This window comes from Condylura cristata, unplaced genomic scaffold (assembly GCF_000260355.1).
Source record: "Condylura cristata isolate star-nosed mole 26May11 unplaced genomic scaffold, ConCri1.0 scaffold00020, whole genome shotgun sequence".
Taxonomy (NCBI): domain Eukaryota; kingdom Metazoa; phylum Chordata; class Mammalia; order Eulipotyphla; family Talpidae; genus Condylura; species Condylura cristata.
In genome coordinates this window covers 26,423,573-26,441,307 of record NW_004567121.1, presented here as the reverse complement: position 1 = coordinate 26,441,307, position 17,735 = coordinate 26,423,573, and the positions used below count along the sequence as shown (strand labels likewise).

At 38.1% G+C, this 17,735-nt stretch overlaps 1 protein-coding gene across 1 annotated transcript in view; it reads left to right on the top strand.

Moving 5' to 3' along the window:
• Window positions 1-17,735, top strand: part of BRE (brain and reproductive organ-expressed (TNFRSF1A modulator)) — a 341,266-nt gene continuing 323,531 nt past the window's right edge. Inside the window, exons 1-2 of the mRNA XM_004686335.2 lie at window positions 1-109; window positions 3,509-3,660. Of these exons, the coding sequence (XP_004686392.1) occupies window positions 3,533-3,660 (128 nt within the window). The 5' untranslated portion in view covers window positions 1-109; window positions 3,509-3,532. The remainder of the gene's footprint in view (window positions 110-3,508; window positions 3,661-17,735) is intronic.

The window sequence follows — 17,735 nt, the reverse complement described above, 5'->3', positions numbered from 1 at the left end:
CGCACGCATCCGGCCCGCGGTGCGCGCGCAGTCGGTGCGTCGGTCGGGGGCGCGCTCGGGTAACCTGTACCCCACGTAGTCGCCGGTTACCGATCCGACTAAGTTCCAGGTACCTGGACTGGGGCTGGTGCGGGGAGGTTGGATCCCGAGTCGCACAGGTGGCGCTAAGGACTGTGTTTTAAATATGCCCACGGGGCTCGCCCCCCACTTCCTGTAGAAAAGGCCCCTGTCCCAGGTGCCCTGTTCATTCCCATCACGCTGGTCTCCTCAAAACAAGCCCTCGTGGCGAGAGGCTGCTCTTTCTCCAGATCGCACCCGCCTCCTGGTTCCTGCGTGGGCTCAGACGCCTTCCTTCCCGCTTGATCGGGAGGGAGGCCCCTACAATTTGGGAGAAGGGCGAGTGTCCCCAAGAGCGGGGTGGTCATTTTTCGGCCTGAGCCGACTTGTTTTTATTGACTGTTGCCCCTTGGAGAAATTGCTTCCCCTGTGTAACTTCCCTCGTGCGCTGTATGACGTGGACGTGACGCAGCCGGACGCCACCCCTTTCCGTTCCATGACGTAAGCAGGGCACTTGTTTCCGTGTTTGTCATCCCATCTTAATTGCAAGAAGCTGGACGATGCTGTAGACGTCTTTTTATTCCCCAGGTCACGCATCAGAGAACCTTATGTGACCCTGTTTTGGGCCAGCAGACCTCTGTTAAAATTGTATTTCTACGTTTTCTTTCTGTAATAAGTCAAAACCAGGAAATTAGAATTGCACTGCTAGCATTCAGGGCAGGCCGGCTACCTTAAAATTTTGCATATCTGCAATCTAGTATAGTGCTGGGATGTGTAAAAGCTTCTACTGGGAGAGAGGGGCTGATTCCTCCATCTGTGTGCCCAACTCAAAGGGACCGCACCAGAGGACAGTCATCTGTGACTACTTGGTGATGTCTGACTTTGGAGTTAGTTCTTTACCCTGCCACCCCCCTCCCCCCAGGGGAAGTCACAACACTTCACTGTTGAAACAGATTTTAACGCTGCATGAATCTTGAACTGTCAAAAAATAGTATTATGGAAACAAAGACAAATTCATTGCTTCAGATGTCATTCTAAGGTCATGACAGTTGCTGAATTGGAATGGGTTGTCCTTTTAAGTATAGCTTGGCTTCTGGCTTCTGAAATGTTCTTTCAGCATTTGATAAGGGAATCCGTGGGGCCAGCTTCACCAGTAGATTAGCAGTGGTCCAGTTGTTTCTAGTTTTGAAACAGCCATTAGATTAAATTAATGATTTTTTGTCTGTTCAAGTTTTATAAGATGTACACTTTACAAAAAATTAATTTTACTTGAATTCCTTTTTTCTTTGGTGATTGAAATTATAAATGTTTGAGAGGAGGATGCCATCGTGGACTTTGAGGGAAATCTGGATTTGATTCTGATCTTTCTGTTTGCTAGGTTTGTGACCCACTTAAGCAGTCTTGCTGAGCTTCAGGGTTACTGGTGAAGTGGGAACAATAATGCTGAGAATAGGGTTGTTGGAGGGAAGTAAATGAAATGCTGTGTAGAGGTGGGTCATATAGTGCCTGATACTGAGTGGGTGTTCAGATTGTGTTGCTTCAATTTCCTCTTTTCATAGAAATGAGAGGCAAAATAATAAGTATGATAGGAAAAAAACATGGGAAAATATCTTGTCATGTAGGTCCTTTTGTGTTTTTCCAAGATGAGTATTTCTGTGTTTTGCTTATAAACTAGATAAACATCCTTTTGAGAACTGTGACATCAGTGGATAGAAATAAAGGTGGAAATGTTGCGGAATAGAAAAAAGTCGGCTTCAAAATGATGATAAGGGTTAGAATACATTCAAAGGCAAATTATAAATGTTTTCCATGTCATCTGTGAAGTGTGAATTGTGATGCCTAGGTTACTGTCCTGGCTTGTGGAAACCTGTTATAAGTGATAAGGTGTGATAAAATGTATATAATTTTTATGATTGATGATATGCTCAACTAGACGTTTGCTCTTACATTGTGATGACATCGCAGTGCTGGAGGGGGTCATCTGTTAGGTAGTCACAGGAGAAGCTTGTTTCATATTTGCAGAAAGGATGATTTGGGTAAAAAATAACAAGTACAACAGCTATCCTGCCTCAGAGGTGCTTCTGGGTGTCATGGTGTCATGCTAGATGGTGTCACGGTGCTGTTCTTTTTTGAAAGATTGCTCCAGTACTTGCCTTTGTTACCTGAAGTGTTACAACAGGTGCGAGTTTTCCACATTTATTTTAGCAGGGACCTGTTAGTCCCACATGGCATAATATATGAAAGCTAGAATCAGAACATCTTTTACTGGTAATTGTTAACTTGCAGGAAATTAATTTGCTTTTGATGTGGGATTATCCTTTCAGATTGAGGAAGAAAATGATTGTTTAATTTGACTTATTCACCTTTGAAGGGAGAGGCTTTCATTTAGAAATCTTTTAAGAGGAATTCATGTACAACTCCTCAGAGCCCCATGGGCTTGTAAGTAATTTAGATATGATTTATTAGTTTTACTTTTATATTTTCAAGGGTAAGAAGTTCTTAGTGCCTTAAAATTAAAGACACTTAGATTCGGGTTAGTTGTGTTGCTTAATATGTGGATGGAATAGATATGCACTCCCATGATTTAACTGTTGAGTAGATTTTTGCTTCATGTATTCCTCAGATAAACAATCCTGTACCAATTTTTTAAATTTTATTTATAACAGTTTATTTTTACATCATTTGTACATTTTTTTTCCCATCTCAATTGTAATCCCCACAGGTTTCCCATCACCAAGTCACCCGTGCTGCACCAAATTTTTAAAGGGATATTCTCTCTATACTTAAACCTTTCTTTAGCTTTTGCCTCCTTCTTCACTTATTTATTAAAACATGTTAATGGCTGTTGAATGAGTGCCACATACTTTCTTTAAACTCTAGGAGTTTAGGACCTAGTTGGGGAGACTAAGCAGATATTTTTAATAACCTGTGGAGGAACAACTATTAAGAGCGGTCTATCAGCAATAACAGTTGCAAGTGGGTTAGGCTCCTTCTCGGCTATAGATAGGTGTTATCAATCTATTATTGATCTTACTGCTGTGTACACAGAGGGAGGGATTCCTGGTGTATGTATTTTGTGTGCTGGGGGAGAGGACTGTCAGTGAAGGCTTTATAAAGCCACAACTGAAGAAGAACCTGCCTTTTAGAGCTAGAATGGGATAGCTCAGAGTAGTGTGTGGCAGTGAAGAAACCCCTTGGTGAAGGAGGGAGTTCCATTCCAAGCCTGCCTCTGTTCTCGGAAGAGCTGTCAGTGGTTTAGTCAGTCTCCTGAGTAGGTGCTCAGCTGGAGATGGTTTCCTCTGGAGGATAGAGGACACTGCTACTTTTAAAGACAGGAAATGAGGCATTTATTCACACCAGGGCATATTCTGTGTTCTGTGCCATTTTTCAGGAGGCTTGTATAGCTCATTTCTTGCATATTCTGATCACCAATTTTTCTTTCTGTTTTCAGTGGTGATTTGCAAGTCAAGTAAAAATGTCGCCAGAAGTGGCCTTGAACCGAATTTCTCCAATGCTCTCCCCATTCATATCTAGTGTGGTTCGCAATGGAAAAGTGGGACTGGATGCTACAAACTGTTTGAGGATAACTGACTTGAAATCTGGGTATGTACCAGAACTGATTCAACAAATGCACCAGAACAATCCAATCCGAGCCTGATAATAAACCTTCTCCCCTAGACTGGTAAAAATTGAAAATCATAGGAATCAAGTCAGGAGTTCTCACACGCTGATTCAGCCAGTTTTGCTCAGTTCTTGACATTTTGTTTCAGTTCTTTTCTAGGCCATTGCTTTATGATGAGAATGTTTGCGTCTTTTGGGGGACATAGCTCTTCATCAACGGTGTGCCATTTTGGTTTTACCAAGTGTTTTTCATTCATATTTGTTTTCTTGTTATGTCCTATGCTATCCAGTCTATGAGAGGTAGGTTTTGAAATTCTGAAAATTTCAGATTTGAAATCTGATATCATTTGATAATAAAACCAAACAGGAGAATTATACCAGTTAGCCAAATGAATCATTTTTCACAGTGGGGTTAAAGTGGTAAGATATCATACATAGAAATGTTATGTTAAAAATGCAGCTTTTTATTTTGAAATATATTTAGACTTACAGAATAGAAGACTGCTACAGCTATTAAAGTTGCAGTAATACTGTTAGTTACTCTGTAAGTCTTAATTGAATTTACCAGTTTTCGTTCTAATGTCTTTTTTGGTCCCGAATCCAATGTAAAATACTAATTGAATTGAATTGTCATGATGTCTTAGTCTTTTCAACCTGTGAACGTTTCTGTCTTTATCTTTTGTGATTTTGACACTTCAGATATAGTACTAGTTAGTTATTTTGTAAAATGTTGCTTAATTATGGGATTATCTAATGTTTTCCTGTTCAAATTAGAGGGCTGAACTTCTCCCCCCCTCCTCCCCAATAATGCTCCTGAGTAGGTGTTACACCTTTCTCAGTACATCAGATCAAGAGATCAAGGAGTATATATGATGTCATGTATCTTGTACTGGTGCATTAACTTTGACCACTTGGTTAAAATTGTGTCTACCAAGCTTCCCCCTATACAGTGAGCTGACCTTCCCATTGCAGTTACAAAAAATGCAAAAAATCTAGAAATTACAAAAAGTTAGTATCTTGTGGATGATGCTGTGAGAGTCTGTGCAGATGATCTGTTTCTCATCATCAGATTTGTATTCAGTCATGGTTCTTAACCACACGACTGCTAATGCTATGGTGCTTGTTTAAGAGTGATTTTCTATTTTTCTGATTCTTCCCACATTTATTAATTTGAATTCTACTGTAAGGGGCTCCTTCTCCCTGAATTATTTATTTCTGTTCGTATGAGCTTCTAGGTATTTTATTATATGGGTCATAATCCAAATACTATTTCGCTTATTTTGTTGTTCAGCTGTTCTAGCTTTTGTTATAGGGAGCTTGGTCAAGTTAATTTGTAGCCTTTTGACAGGTCACCACTATTTTCAACTAGAAAGCACTTTCTTACTAGAGATATTGCATTATTGATTCCTTTTTAGCTTTCCTTTTAAGGCCCTTTTGCCTTTCTCCTCTATAAATCTTGCTTTTTTTTTTGACTAATTTGAAGACTTGGGCATATTTTCTTTAGCAGTAAGATAAAAATTAGTTTTATTGGATATTTCATTGAAATAGGAGAATGCTTTATTAAAGAGTCTACGTATTCTTCAGTTTAGTCAGTGGGTATTGAGTTTCTTTTTGGGGTGAAGAAAATGTTCTAAAATTAGTAGTAATAGCTATTCAACTCTGTAAATATACTGACTTGTATACTTGCAAGAATGACTATTATGATATGTAAATTTTTAAAAAAGATTTATTTATGCATAAGAGCTGGGGTACAGGCCAGAGGTGCAGGGGCAGTGAGAGGCTTCACCTGAGACACAGTGTGGAGTAGAACAGGAAGATCGTCGAAGTACACTGCTGAGGGGAGCAGTAGGCCGGGCAGGAGAGATCTGCCATGCCATGTGGGTCATCTCTGGGGCGGGGATCAAACTCATGCTGAAGTGGCTTTAGCTTCTTAGTGCTGTGCTTTAATCCACTGTGCCACCAGGGAGGGTCCAAGGGTATGTAAATTTTATCTTAGGACAGTCGTCATTAATAAGAAAACAGACATACGAGCCAGGGATGTTTACTGGCTGGAATGGATAGGACACAGAGTGAGTCTTTCTTCTTTAGTGTGTCACAGACATTCTTTCAGAAGTTTTGAAGACACGATGGGAACTGGTTTATGTGAGATGACTTAAACGTGAAAGTCTTATTACCCCTTTTATTAGTATCATCGGGAGAGCAGTGGGCTCATCAGAATCACTGCAGACTCCCTCTTTGGTGCTCTCAGATTCCTGCATGCTCAGTTGATTGTTTAAGTGCAAATAGTGGGTCTGATGATAAATTTGAAATGAATTCACTGGACCTGGTTCTGTCTGTTCTTGCTCTGTGAAAAAATATTTGAAATGGCATTTCGTAACATTTACTACTTATGGGATGTATTTTCTTTCGACATATAAAAGGAATAAAAATACCTCCACCTACATTAACAGAATTGCTACACATAAAATGATGTCAAAACCGTATTAATCTAGAGCACTGTTGGTACCTTTTTATATAGTACATGTCTAAAAGATTCATGAAAGTTGCTTAGAAACTCGTTAATAATTCCTTCTCCAATCCTTCCATCAATGCAAGTGTGGATTCCTCAGTTTAGACAGCAAAACAGAGGCAGGGTAACGGAAAAGAATGGCTTCTTTCTGGTGTGTCATCTTTTGCATTTCCCTTTTTTTGGATCAACAGTACTCACAGCTACAAGAACTGGGAGCTACATTAACTCAAAGGGGCATACTGTGTAGAACACACAGCACATGGAAGGCATAAAATGAAGAGACTTGAGTTTTAGAGCTCACAAGAGCCAGTTTTGCTATTATATATGGTGATTTGCCCTTGAGGAGAAGAGGATTGAGTGTCCGTCTAGATCTGGATCACAGGGGGACTAGATCAGCTGAAATCTATTCAAAATAAGCTTTAAAAAAAATAACAGGTCATCTTATTTCTCTTATGGTCCCTACTTTCTACCAAATCTAAGACAAGTTGTTTTTCTAAACTGATTGCTAGCCTGTCAGTATGTTAAGGATAGGGTTCATCTTGGATTAACTCTTATGTCTCTTAAGGCCTACTATGGTACTTTTTTTCATGTGTAGTATAGTAAACAGGGGTTGAATGAATGAATGGATAAGATTTTTTTCTAGGGAAGTTGCTTGGTTTAGGGTTAAATGGTTTGGACTTGTGACTTGGGAGCATGTTTGTTATTCTGGTAGCTTATTGCTTGAGTTCTGTTACATATAACTTTTTATATGACGTTCTCTGACAGATAAATATATTTTAAGTCACAGTGAAGTGTATTAGCAGTAGTTGTTTTACTCTTTCAGGTGGAATATATATTGAGATATGGAGGGTCCAAGTTACTAATTTTAAGGAATCATTCTATGAGCTCATTAAATGTTTCTTAGCTTTTTGCCCTGTGTTAATTTGATCACAAGCATGTGCTATTTGTAAGATGCCATATTTTGTCATTTTCAGTGATTTTTTAAAATCTTGATGATGTCTATTCAGCATTCTGGAATGATGCCTAGCAAATGTAACACAGAGGAAAGCAGAGAGGGGTCTCTGCAACCTGTGGCAGCTGAACTTAATATTTTTTGAGCATATCACAGTGACTCAACCTTCCTGGCACACGGTGGTGTTTGGGGCATCTGCTGTGACATCTCATCCGCCTACAACTACCTGTTGCATTTTTTGGTCCATGTTCTGAATTTCATTACTTAGTTAAAAATAGATAATCATGTCCTGATTACTAAATAGAACCGTTTTAAAGATGAGTGCTATAAGTTTTGAAGACTGATCGCTGTTTGACTACGTTAGTCTCCCCGTCTCTCGAGGCTGAGCGTTGGTTTACCAGCCTTGTGCCAGGAAGGGCATGGCTGCCCTTTTGAAGATGGGAGCTTTTTTTACTTGGATTTTCTATTTTACTTTCTTTTCTTTATACTTCTTTAATCTTTTCCCTTTCTGCTTTTCATATCTTTTACTTGATATATTCATAATCATAAATCTGTCTCTAAACAATATATAATATTATTTTGCACGCTATAACAACTTATGTAAATGATGTGGCACATGTATTCTTCTACAGCTTGTTCTGCTTAGCTTTCATTTTATGAGATTTATCTATTGATACCATTTTAGTTCTTTCATTTGCACTGCTTTATCATATTCCATTGTGTAAATAGGCCCCAAACTTTTTATCATATACCTACGGATTGAGTTTTGTTGTACTTTAAATTATTTTTTCAGAGGTGCCACATGAACATTCTCCTACCTTTGCATAAGAAGATATATGAGAATTTTTTCTGGGCAGAGGTTTTTTTGAAAGGGGTGTGTTTATCCATGAGTGGTTGTAAAAGCAATTGAGTGAGTCACCCTAACATTTAAAATGAATGAGAATAGAATGGAAACTATCAGAATGTGTCACACATAGTAAGAATAAGTACTATTTTGTGAATTTTTATTTCAGTTAAGTAACGAAGTGTATGTGTACTCCATCACAGTGTAAAGTATGTGTGTGATGATTGAAACAGCTACATAGGAATAGAAATGATGACTGTTAGGGTATATTCATCTTCTATTTATTAGATTATTTCCAGAAATGAATAAGTTATTCATTAGCCTGTAGCATCAATAGTACTTTTTATTGTTAGATGAAATTCTTGCCAAGCTGTTGAATATGAAGTGGTGTTGCATTCCAATTTTAATTTGTATTTCCCTATTACTGATGTGATGAAGAATCTTTTTACAGTCTTTGGGCAATTCACATTTCTTCTTTTGGTAGTATCCTTTGCTGCCTGTACGTGGATGGTTTGTATTTTGTATAGATTTGAAAACTTTTCTTTTTGTGTTTTGGGTACAAATATTTTGGCAGTTATCTATATTTACATTCAGCCTGTAGCTTATATTATTTTTTAGTGCTAATGATAATCTGGACTTTTTAATTTTAATGATATCATATTCATAAATATTTCCCTTTTTAGCTTTACATGTGTGTGTAAAAGAGACAGAAAGGAGTGCTATAAGAAATTAAGTCCTATACGAAAGGTGTTTATCTTCCTCATTTGCCTTTATTATTTAAATAGAAATTTATTTTTTCTATAAATACGTTGTAAGAAAGGGGTATAATTTTCTTTCTCAGATGGGTGATTGCTCCAGCATTATTTATTGAAAGTCCATTCTTTGTGATAGGTCTGCGATGCTGTTATGCCATAATGTTAAGCTTATATCACACATGGGTCTGTTTCTAGGCTTTCTGTGCTAGTCAGCTATTTGCATAGTCCTTGTGTCAAGTCCACACTATCTTAATATTAAAAACTTTCTTCATTCATCTTGTTCTAATTCTTAAAAATTGCCTTCCTTAACTATATATTCTGAATACTTATTTATAGCCTCATTTAAATAGTTGCATACTGTTCTGTTGGGACATAGCATAATTCAGTTACCAACCCCCCTCTTTTTAAATCATAGAGAAAAGCAAAGGAAGGGAAACTGTCTTGGCAAGGACAAATTGAGAATTGATGGTTCGGAACGCTCTCAGGAAATGACATTTAAGTTCATGAGAGATGAGAATAATTCAGTGTGATGTGAAAAGGGAACACCATGTGCAAGGGCAGAAGAAAGTTTCACATCTTCAGGGATCTGCAAGGCCACTGTGGTTGGAATGCAGAAAGAGTGTGAGGAGGGAAATGAGATGAGACTAAAGATAGGTAGGGGCCAGTTGTTAAGATAACACAGCCCATTGGGTTGTATTTACAAATTTGGGTCTTTTTCTGGGTAGAATGAGAAACCTTACAAGGATTTTAAGTGGAGTGTCACAGATTTGTTTATACGGAAATAAAATCACAGTGATATGAAAAAGGGGTTGTGAAGGGTAAGGTAGACTAGTTAGCTGGTCTGTTACAGTGGAGCAGGTGAGAGTGATGGAGTCTTAGAAAGTGGTAGTGGCAGTGGAAATGGAAAGAAGTCACTAGTAAGCTCTTCAGAAGCTCAAATCCTGAGGATGTTGAATTTGGGGTTTGAGCGAGAGCCACGAATGCTTTCCTCCTAATGCAAGTCAAAACCACAATGAGATTTCACCTCACGCTGGTTAGAATCGGTATTATCAGAAAGCCAAGAAATAATTAATGTTGGTAACAATGTGGAGAAAAAGGAAACCGAGTCCACTTTTGATGGGAATATAAGTTGGTGCAGTTTCAATGGAAAATGGTATTTTAGAAAATAAAAATAGATCTACCATATGATTCATGTGATGCTGGGTATTTATCCAAATGATATAAAAACACTAACTGGAAAAGACATTTGCACCCCTGTGTTCATTGCAGCACTATCATAGTGGCTAAGATACGGAAATTACCTAAGTGGCTAACAATTGAGGGATGAATGTATGCACCGTAGAATACTGTCCTGCCATAAAAAAAATGATCTCTAGCCATTTATGAAAACATGGAACATAAAGAGAACAAGCCTAATGGCAGACCTGTATATTCTGACAAAAGAATGATGGTTACCTGAGGGCAACCATAAGTGGGAGGACTAGTGGCAGGTAGAGGGCTGATTAATGGGTGGTTGGTGACTGGCCACTTGGCAGGCATGGTGAGAGAATGTAATCTTGGGGCCTGTAGAGTGTCGTAACTTATCTCAGCTACAAAAAGAACAAACAAAAAGAATGCCTTTCTCCTAAGTTGAGAGAGTGGGGTAAACGGTCATGCCACCTGCTGAGATGGGGCAGGTTGAGGGAGGAACTGCTTCATTCTGGATTGATCATTCTCTAGGTGTGCCAAGCTGCTGTCCTTGCTGGTCTTCACCTTTCTTCTTCCCTGTGTTGACTCTTGTATCTTCCTTTCTTATTTTACCTTCATGCTTTGTTGGGGCATGCTTTCCAGCAGTGACCTAAGCAAGCGAGAAGAGGAGCTTCAGTGTTGGAACCCCTGAAGGTCTGAAAAAGACTGTAGTTGGCATTTACACCCGACCCGTCACGTATAGAGGCTTAGATTGTAAGTGATAGGCACTTCCAACTGGGATCCCTGAGATGCCACCGCGCAATGTGGTGTTGATATTTTGGGGCGTGTTCTGGGACCCAGGAATTACTCTTTGGATGTTTTGGACCACAGGAAACACAGATGCCCTGTTGCGCATGGCCAGCCCATGCTCTTTTTTTCACTTAATCTTTAACCTGGGTGGTTGCTGCCTGGCTAGCCGTCTTCTGATTACCATAGTGTCACACGGCAATATAAATAATATTATTAAACAATTCATGGGTCTTCTGACATTTCAAAGCACTGACAGTTTATACTTTGTACTCAGATTTTGGGTAATAGAGTCAAAGTACACTGGTTGGCCTTGACCCAGTGAACTTGGAAATCACCCACCTTGGGAATTTTGGTTAGAAGTCCACTGTCTTCCCACAAAGTCTGGTGTGGTTCATGTTAGAATAAATGTAGGCTGGTAGTTTTAAGGGGGTGTGAATCTTGGGCTTTTCATGTCCTGTGGTGATTTCATTTCAGTGTGACTTCAGGATGGTGTACGGGGAGAAGGGCAAGAAAGTAGGCAGTGTAAAGGAATGTGTAAGGGAAAGGAATAGAAGATTCATTAATGCTTTTGCTAACTGTATTTTGCATTGCTCAAGGGAGCAAAAAAGAAAATACTCTACTTTATTTGTGATATTTGCAAATCATTTGAAGATTATAAGCTAAGTGAGACTTACTACATGTTTTGGTATTTAAACTCTTAAAATGTGTTCTTAATTGAATTTAAGTATTTTTTCCTCTATAAGGAACCAGTACAGTGTAGAATGTTTTAATCTCTGTATTTCCTCAGTATCTTTTGTTCTGTATCAGTTTCCCAGTCTTTGCTAATTTTTCATAACCTTTGATGACTTTGAAGAGAACTAGTCAAGGACTTTTTAAAACACATCTCTGTATTTGTGTGCAGTATTTTCCCCATGATTAGATTAGTTGCATAAGTTTTAACTTAATTTTTTAAATTAAACTTTTCTTTTTTCTTCCATCCTCGTATCATATTACTTGACTTCTCCAGTCAGATGTAGTCTCTTTAAGTCTCCCATGACCACATCACCCTTGAACCATCACTATAGTCCCTGGTGCTCTTCCTTCCCCTTTTCTTATTTTCACATTTTTTATAGCGTCACATTTCAGGTGTGCATTGCTGTGAACCAACATGTATACATACTATATAAATCCCATGCTGAAAGCCCAAATCTGTCCTTCATATTCCATGGCCTCCTTTCCCTAGTTCACCGCCCTCTCCCCACCTGTAGGCAGGTGCACTTGTTTTCCGGCTGCAAATGCCTTATCCATGTGCAGTCCTTGAGTGGTAAAGGACTCCTGCCATGGGGAGTAGCCTCCTGTTTAGCTTCCATGTTGCTTGAATAATCTTGGTTTTCGGTGTCGTGTTCTTGAAAAATAATTTTGTGGTCTCTCTCCAGGGCCACATTTCCTGAGTTATTTCGTTATCTCCCTAATGGCATATTATGAAAGCTGTTTTTCCCATTGACCTTGCTTCTTCTGACTTTATGAAAAATGTATCCTTTTTGTTTTCTGAAAAAAGTTTTCATCTCAATCTTTGTTTTTGTCAACTTATTGATAAGAGATCTTGAATCGTGGAAATTTAGGAGACTATTTTGATGTTTCAGTAGGTGAAATGCCCTCAGAACAATTCATCTGTTAGGCTGTTAAGATATTTTTCTATAAGAACTAAATTCTGTTTCTAGTAAGGTTCTTAATATATTTTCATTTAAAAAGAGTTATTTAAAAATTTTTGTGGCACAGTAAATTATCAGTATGAAAGTTCAGTTTAGAGCTTGGCACATACTTTTTTTTTTAGTGTGGTAAAATAAATATAACAAGTTTATCATTTCAGTTGTTTTTAAGTCTGTCATGGCATTAGGGACATTCACTTTGTTGTGCAACTGTCACCACCTTCCAGATCCAGAGCTTTTTTAGTCTTAGTAAAGAGAAACTCCAATACATGAAACAGTAACTTCATCTTCTCTTCCTCTACCCCCTGGCAACCACCATTTTACTTTTTGCCTATGAATTTAAGTGAATTTATGTAAGTGAAATGAGTGACCCATAAAATATTATCCATTGCTATTGCCATATTAATGATAGACTGTGCTGACACTGGTTACTTAGATATCTCTATTTTCAGAAGCAGTCTGTAATGTAATAATGTAATGTAACAATGTTATCATTAATTATTCTCTCATTGTAATGTAAGTACTTTGATAGGTTGCATCACATTTAATCCTTATAATAATCCCTAGGCAGGTGAGGTAACAGACTCAAGAAAACTAGGTGACTTATTATGGGTTGCCTTGATCATTCTAACTACAGCAGGTCTCTCTGTTATTCTTCATTCCAGGATCTGTTCTTTTACCAGCTTGAAGCTTTGATATATGTATTTGTTGTTTCCTAGTAGAAGTCAGGGACCTCATCTGGCATCATAGCTGTATCCTTTATTCGGAGTAGAAGTAGGCTGAGTATAAAGGTGGGGATTTGAAAGTGGATTTCATGATTCCAAATTCAAGTCTGTATGCTGATTGGTTCCTAGGGTTAAAAAAGCCTCCTGAGAGAGTATCAGGGAAACAAGAGACTGGTCAGTTGTTGCCACTCCCTTCTTAGCAGTGTCCATCAGGACTGAATGGCAAGTTGGGAAAGTTAATCCACAGGATAACAGGTATTACAGAGTATATTTGTGTAACAGACTCTCCATACGGGTACTTATATGTAGATCTGAATGTACTGAGATCTGAAAGCTGACAGCACTTGTTAAACCTAATAGGTGGAGTGTAGTGGTTAGTGCAGAGAAAGGAGTACTATGAAGAGTGAGGGGGGAGTTTTTTATTATTAGAATTTTTTACATTGTAACATTTTTTCTCTTATAATTAAAATAAAAAATGACTATGGCTTATCCCAGTTTCTGCTGCAGGAGCACCCCCTTCCTTATCGTCCCCCATAAGACAGCAAAAGGGAACTTTGTATCAGTAGCAGGGGAAGAGAGGGACATTGTGATAGGAAACAGAAGAAATGGACTAGAGGAGAATGAAATTCAGAGGAGAGCAGCTTTGTTATTTGTGCTCTTCCCAGTGTAGGTTTATTATCACCAGGATTCCTCGTGAGTTACAGTTTGTATTGTAGACATAATAGAACTTCCAATAACATTTGTGGAATGGACATAAATTTGATTTTACTTTAAGTAGACAGTAGACACTGGATTTAGAGCTTTAAATAGGCAATGTCTATTCAGTATATGTATTTCTGTAAAGACACGAGCAGTAAATAAATTTAACATTTGTGAATAGTAAACATCTTTTTACTCTTTGTTCTCTTCTTCAGATTTCTCTCAGTCTGAAGGAATGAATGTTTTTCATAATATTCCCTTTAAATTTTTTTGACTACTTGAGGACTTTACTGTCAACTTAGCATAGTTATCAAAAGAACAGTTGAAAAGGAATAAATTAATAGTGTTTGTTGCTGTAGTGGAGAACAGGGAGATTGGGGACATCAGTAGATCAGTGAGGGACAGTGAACTGGACCCCAGTTTTTTTTTTTTTTTTTACAAAAGCACTGACTAGGAAAAGATAGGAGCTACTTATTAATATAGTAAACTTAGAATGGGTGTCCCAGTCATCTGAATTTGTTAAACATCTTTAGATATGAGCACTTAAAAAGAAACAGACCAGCTGCTGGTTAGAATTCAGATAGAAAGTTGCTAGGTGATTGCAAAACTTAAATATGAGGAATAGCTCAGTATTGGAAGTTATTTAGATAAAGCTGTCTAAAATAGCAATGTTTGCAAATGGGCTAGATCTCATTTGTAGGTAATTTGACAAGAGTTTGTACATGTCTACCAATAAAGATGATGGGAGGGGATACAATTTCATAGTTGGAAATGGGGCACAAGTTAAATACATGTAGTTATTTTATCAAGCCTGTCACTGATTGATTCTTTGACTTAAATTCTTTTTCACTTCTTTTTTTTGTTGTTGTTTTTGAATTTCCATTCAGGTTACTGAAGTGTTGGAAGCTTGAATGACAATGCAATTCTTAACTAAAAATATGTAATTATTGATATTGTGGAATAATTTCCTGTAGCATAGCACTGTGTATTTAGTTATTTATCCTAAGGATAGTACTCATCATATTCTTGTGTTACAAAAATATCCTTAGGAAATGTTATTGGTAGGTTTTAATAAATATGTTTATTCTACCTTTCTCTATAGTTATATCAGAAATAAAAGAATGTGCAAGTCAGAAGAGGATTCTAGGCACGTAAACACTTCAGATGGAGAACTGAGAGTTCCCATAGATTGACAGAACTGTGGAGTACAGGTCTGAAAATTGTGAGTTCAGGATGTGGCAGGCCGCTGCATTAGGTGTAGCGGGCTGGAATTAAACCCAGCTATGTCACCTTCAGATTTTCTAAAAAATAGGAACCGGTTGCCATGGAGTCAGGTGCCAGGCAGTACTGGCTGACCCCTCCACACCAGATCATCACATTAGTTACTGTGTTCTTAGAAGGAACGAAGCCAGTGTTGGGGCTACATGTAGGTGCAGTTGAATTAGTGTCTTAGACTCAGGATAATCAGCTAATCTTGTGGTAAGTTTTAAGTAGTTATATTTATATTAACTACTTAATATAAGTAATCAATTTAGCAAAGATATCAAAATAATACTTGGAGAGGAATAAATTGACAGTTTATAACTAGTGGGATGAACAGGGAGATTGGGGACATCAATTTCCATATCCAAGGACCTTTGGCATTTAAAGTATAGTTAAACAAGTGTTTCTCAAATTAAAAAAAAATTTCCACTTTCTTACCAATGAATGCTTTTGTAAATATGATACAAATAAATTACTAGAAAAGTGAAATAAAAAAGACATTTGAAATACAAGATCTGACTTTCTATTAGATCCATCAAACTTAAAAACTTTTTACAAATAATTATAAAGGTACTAAATGCTTACTCTATCTCACTGTGGATTAGTAATAGTTCGGCACTGGTTCATGGACAGATTTCTAGTATACTTTTCTAGAAGGGTTCTCTGATCTAACAGTTTAGGAGTTGGCCTTTTAAAAATTCAGTCTCAGATACAGTAACACATTAGCAATAAGTAATTCCTAACTACATTTTGTATAATCTGAAATACTCCTCCCCCCCCCCCTTTTTAAACAGTAGAAAGTTATAGGAATGAAAACTCTCAAAATCACTAAAATTTTCAGTTAGTTGGGTCAGTAAAAGCTTAGCACATCACTACTTTGTTTAGGAGAGTATTTATAATACAGTTTTAGACAGAAACTCTATTCCTATACTTTTAAAAGATCAAACAATGTTTGCTATTTGCTTTATAAATGGACTTCTGCTTTCTAAATTGGTGGACATTTTTTTTTTTTTTTTAAGATTTATTTATTTATTCATACAGAACTGGGGTACAGGCCAGAGGCTCAGGGGCGGCGAGAGGCTTCACCAGAGACAGAGTGGGGAGCAGAACAGGCAGATTGACGAAGTACACTGCTGAGGGGAGCAGCGGGCGGGCCAGGAGAGGTCTGGCTCGCCATGTGGTCTCCTCCCGGCAGGCGGCAGGCGGGAATCGAACTCATGCGGAAGTGGCTTCAGATTCTCAGTGCTGTGCTTTAACCCGCTGCGCCACCAGGGAGGGCCAATTGATGGACATTTTAACACAATGTCCAGTGACTTGGTTTGCTAGGCACAGTAAGTTAGTTTTTGTTACATTGTTTTTGTTAAAGTATTATTGCCATTTCAAGTTTGTTTTATGTAGTTCATGGTAGAATTCACTCCTTTTTAAAATGTTAATGAAGAACTGGTGTTGGCTTTAAAAGTCTTATTATAGTATAATGTTGTTTCAATCTAGTTTAGAATTATGGAATTGCAAGAGCGGAAGTCATCAAACGCTAACAACCACCATGTGATGTATGAACCCCTGTTTTGTTTCTCTGCCAACTCACTGTCCTCTAGTCATAGGGGAACTCAGTGAATCCCAGGTCTCCTTGCTGGGTCTGGGCACTGTTACTTTCTTATGTTGGTTCGAACCCTTTTCTTGCTATATCTCCCGCTTGGCACAACCTAGAGCAAGCTTAATCAATCCTCCATGCGACAGCGCTTCAAATCAAAGAGAGCCATCCTGTTTTTTGTTTTTCTTTTCTGCAGCTAACAGTAGCCTCTGCTTATGTCATGTTATTTGTGTCTTTCTGCTGTCTTTGTTGCCGTCTTCGGGACATGGTCCAGTTAGTCTCCATGCTTCTGACAATTACAAGAGGTTTGACCAGTATGGAATGGAGTACTCTATCTTCATTTTTCTGGAAACTAAATCCCCTGAGACTGTGTTAGATAATGTTGTGTATTGGTAGGTTATGACCCTTTGGTATGTTATGGAGTAATTTTAATGATTCCCAATTTGCATTAAAATATGAAATATAATAGAAATGAATAAACACATTTGTGCATTTGATAAATAAAACTAAGTTGCAAAAAATTTATGTCAGTTTATAGATACACATACATCCACACACATATATGTATATATACTCAGTACATATATCACACAGGTGGTGATGTAAAAGTGTCTTATAATGTATCAGAAAAGTATGAACCTCTGCTCTGGTTAGAGCTTCTCCTGGTTTTTCTCTGACAGTTCCTTTTCAGTCTCTTCTTGGTCTGCTTCCCACTTAGGTGTTCTATCTTGATACTCTTCTCTTTGATCCCCTGTGGGTCTCCTGCTGTGCAACATAAGAGGCATTATGGACCCATTAGGTTTGTGCTAAGATCTCAGAAAATGATCTCTTCATGGGTGAATCTCCCCTGAGAATTTTTTTGTCTGAGATGAAGAGGGCAGAATCCAGGATGTGTTTTTTTTTTTTTAAAGATTTATTTATTCATACAGAACTGGGGTACAGACCAGAGATGCAGAGGGTGAGAGAATTCACCAGGGACAGAGTGGGGAGCAGAACAGGCAGATCGACGAAGTACACTGCTGAGGGGAGCAGCGGGCGGGTCAGGAGAGGTCTG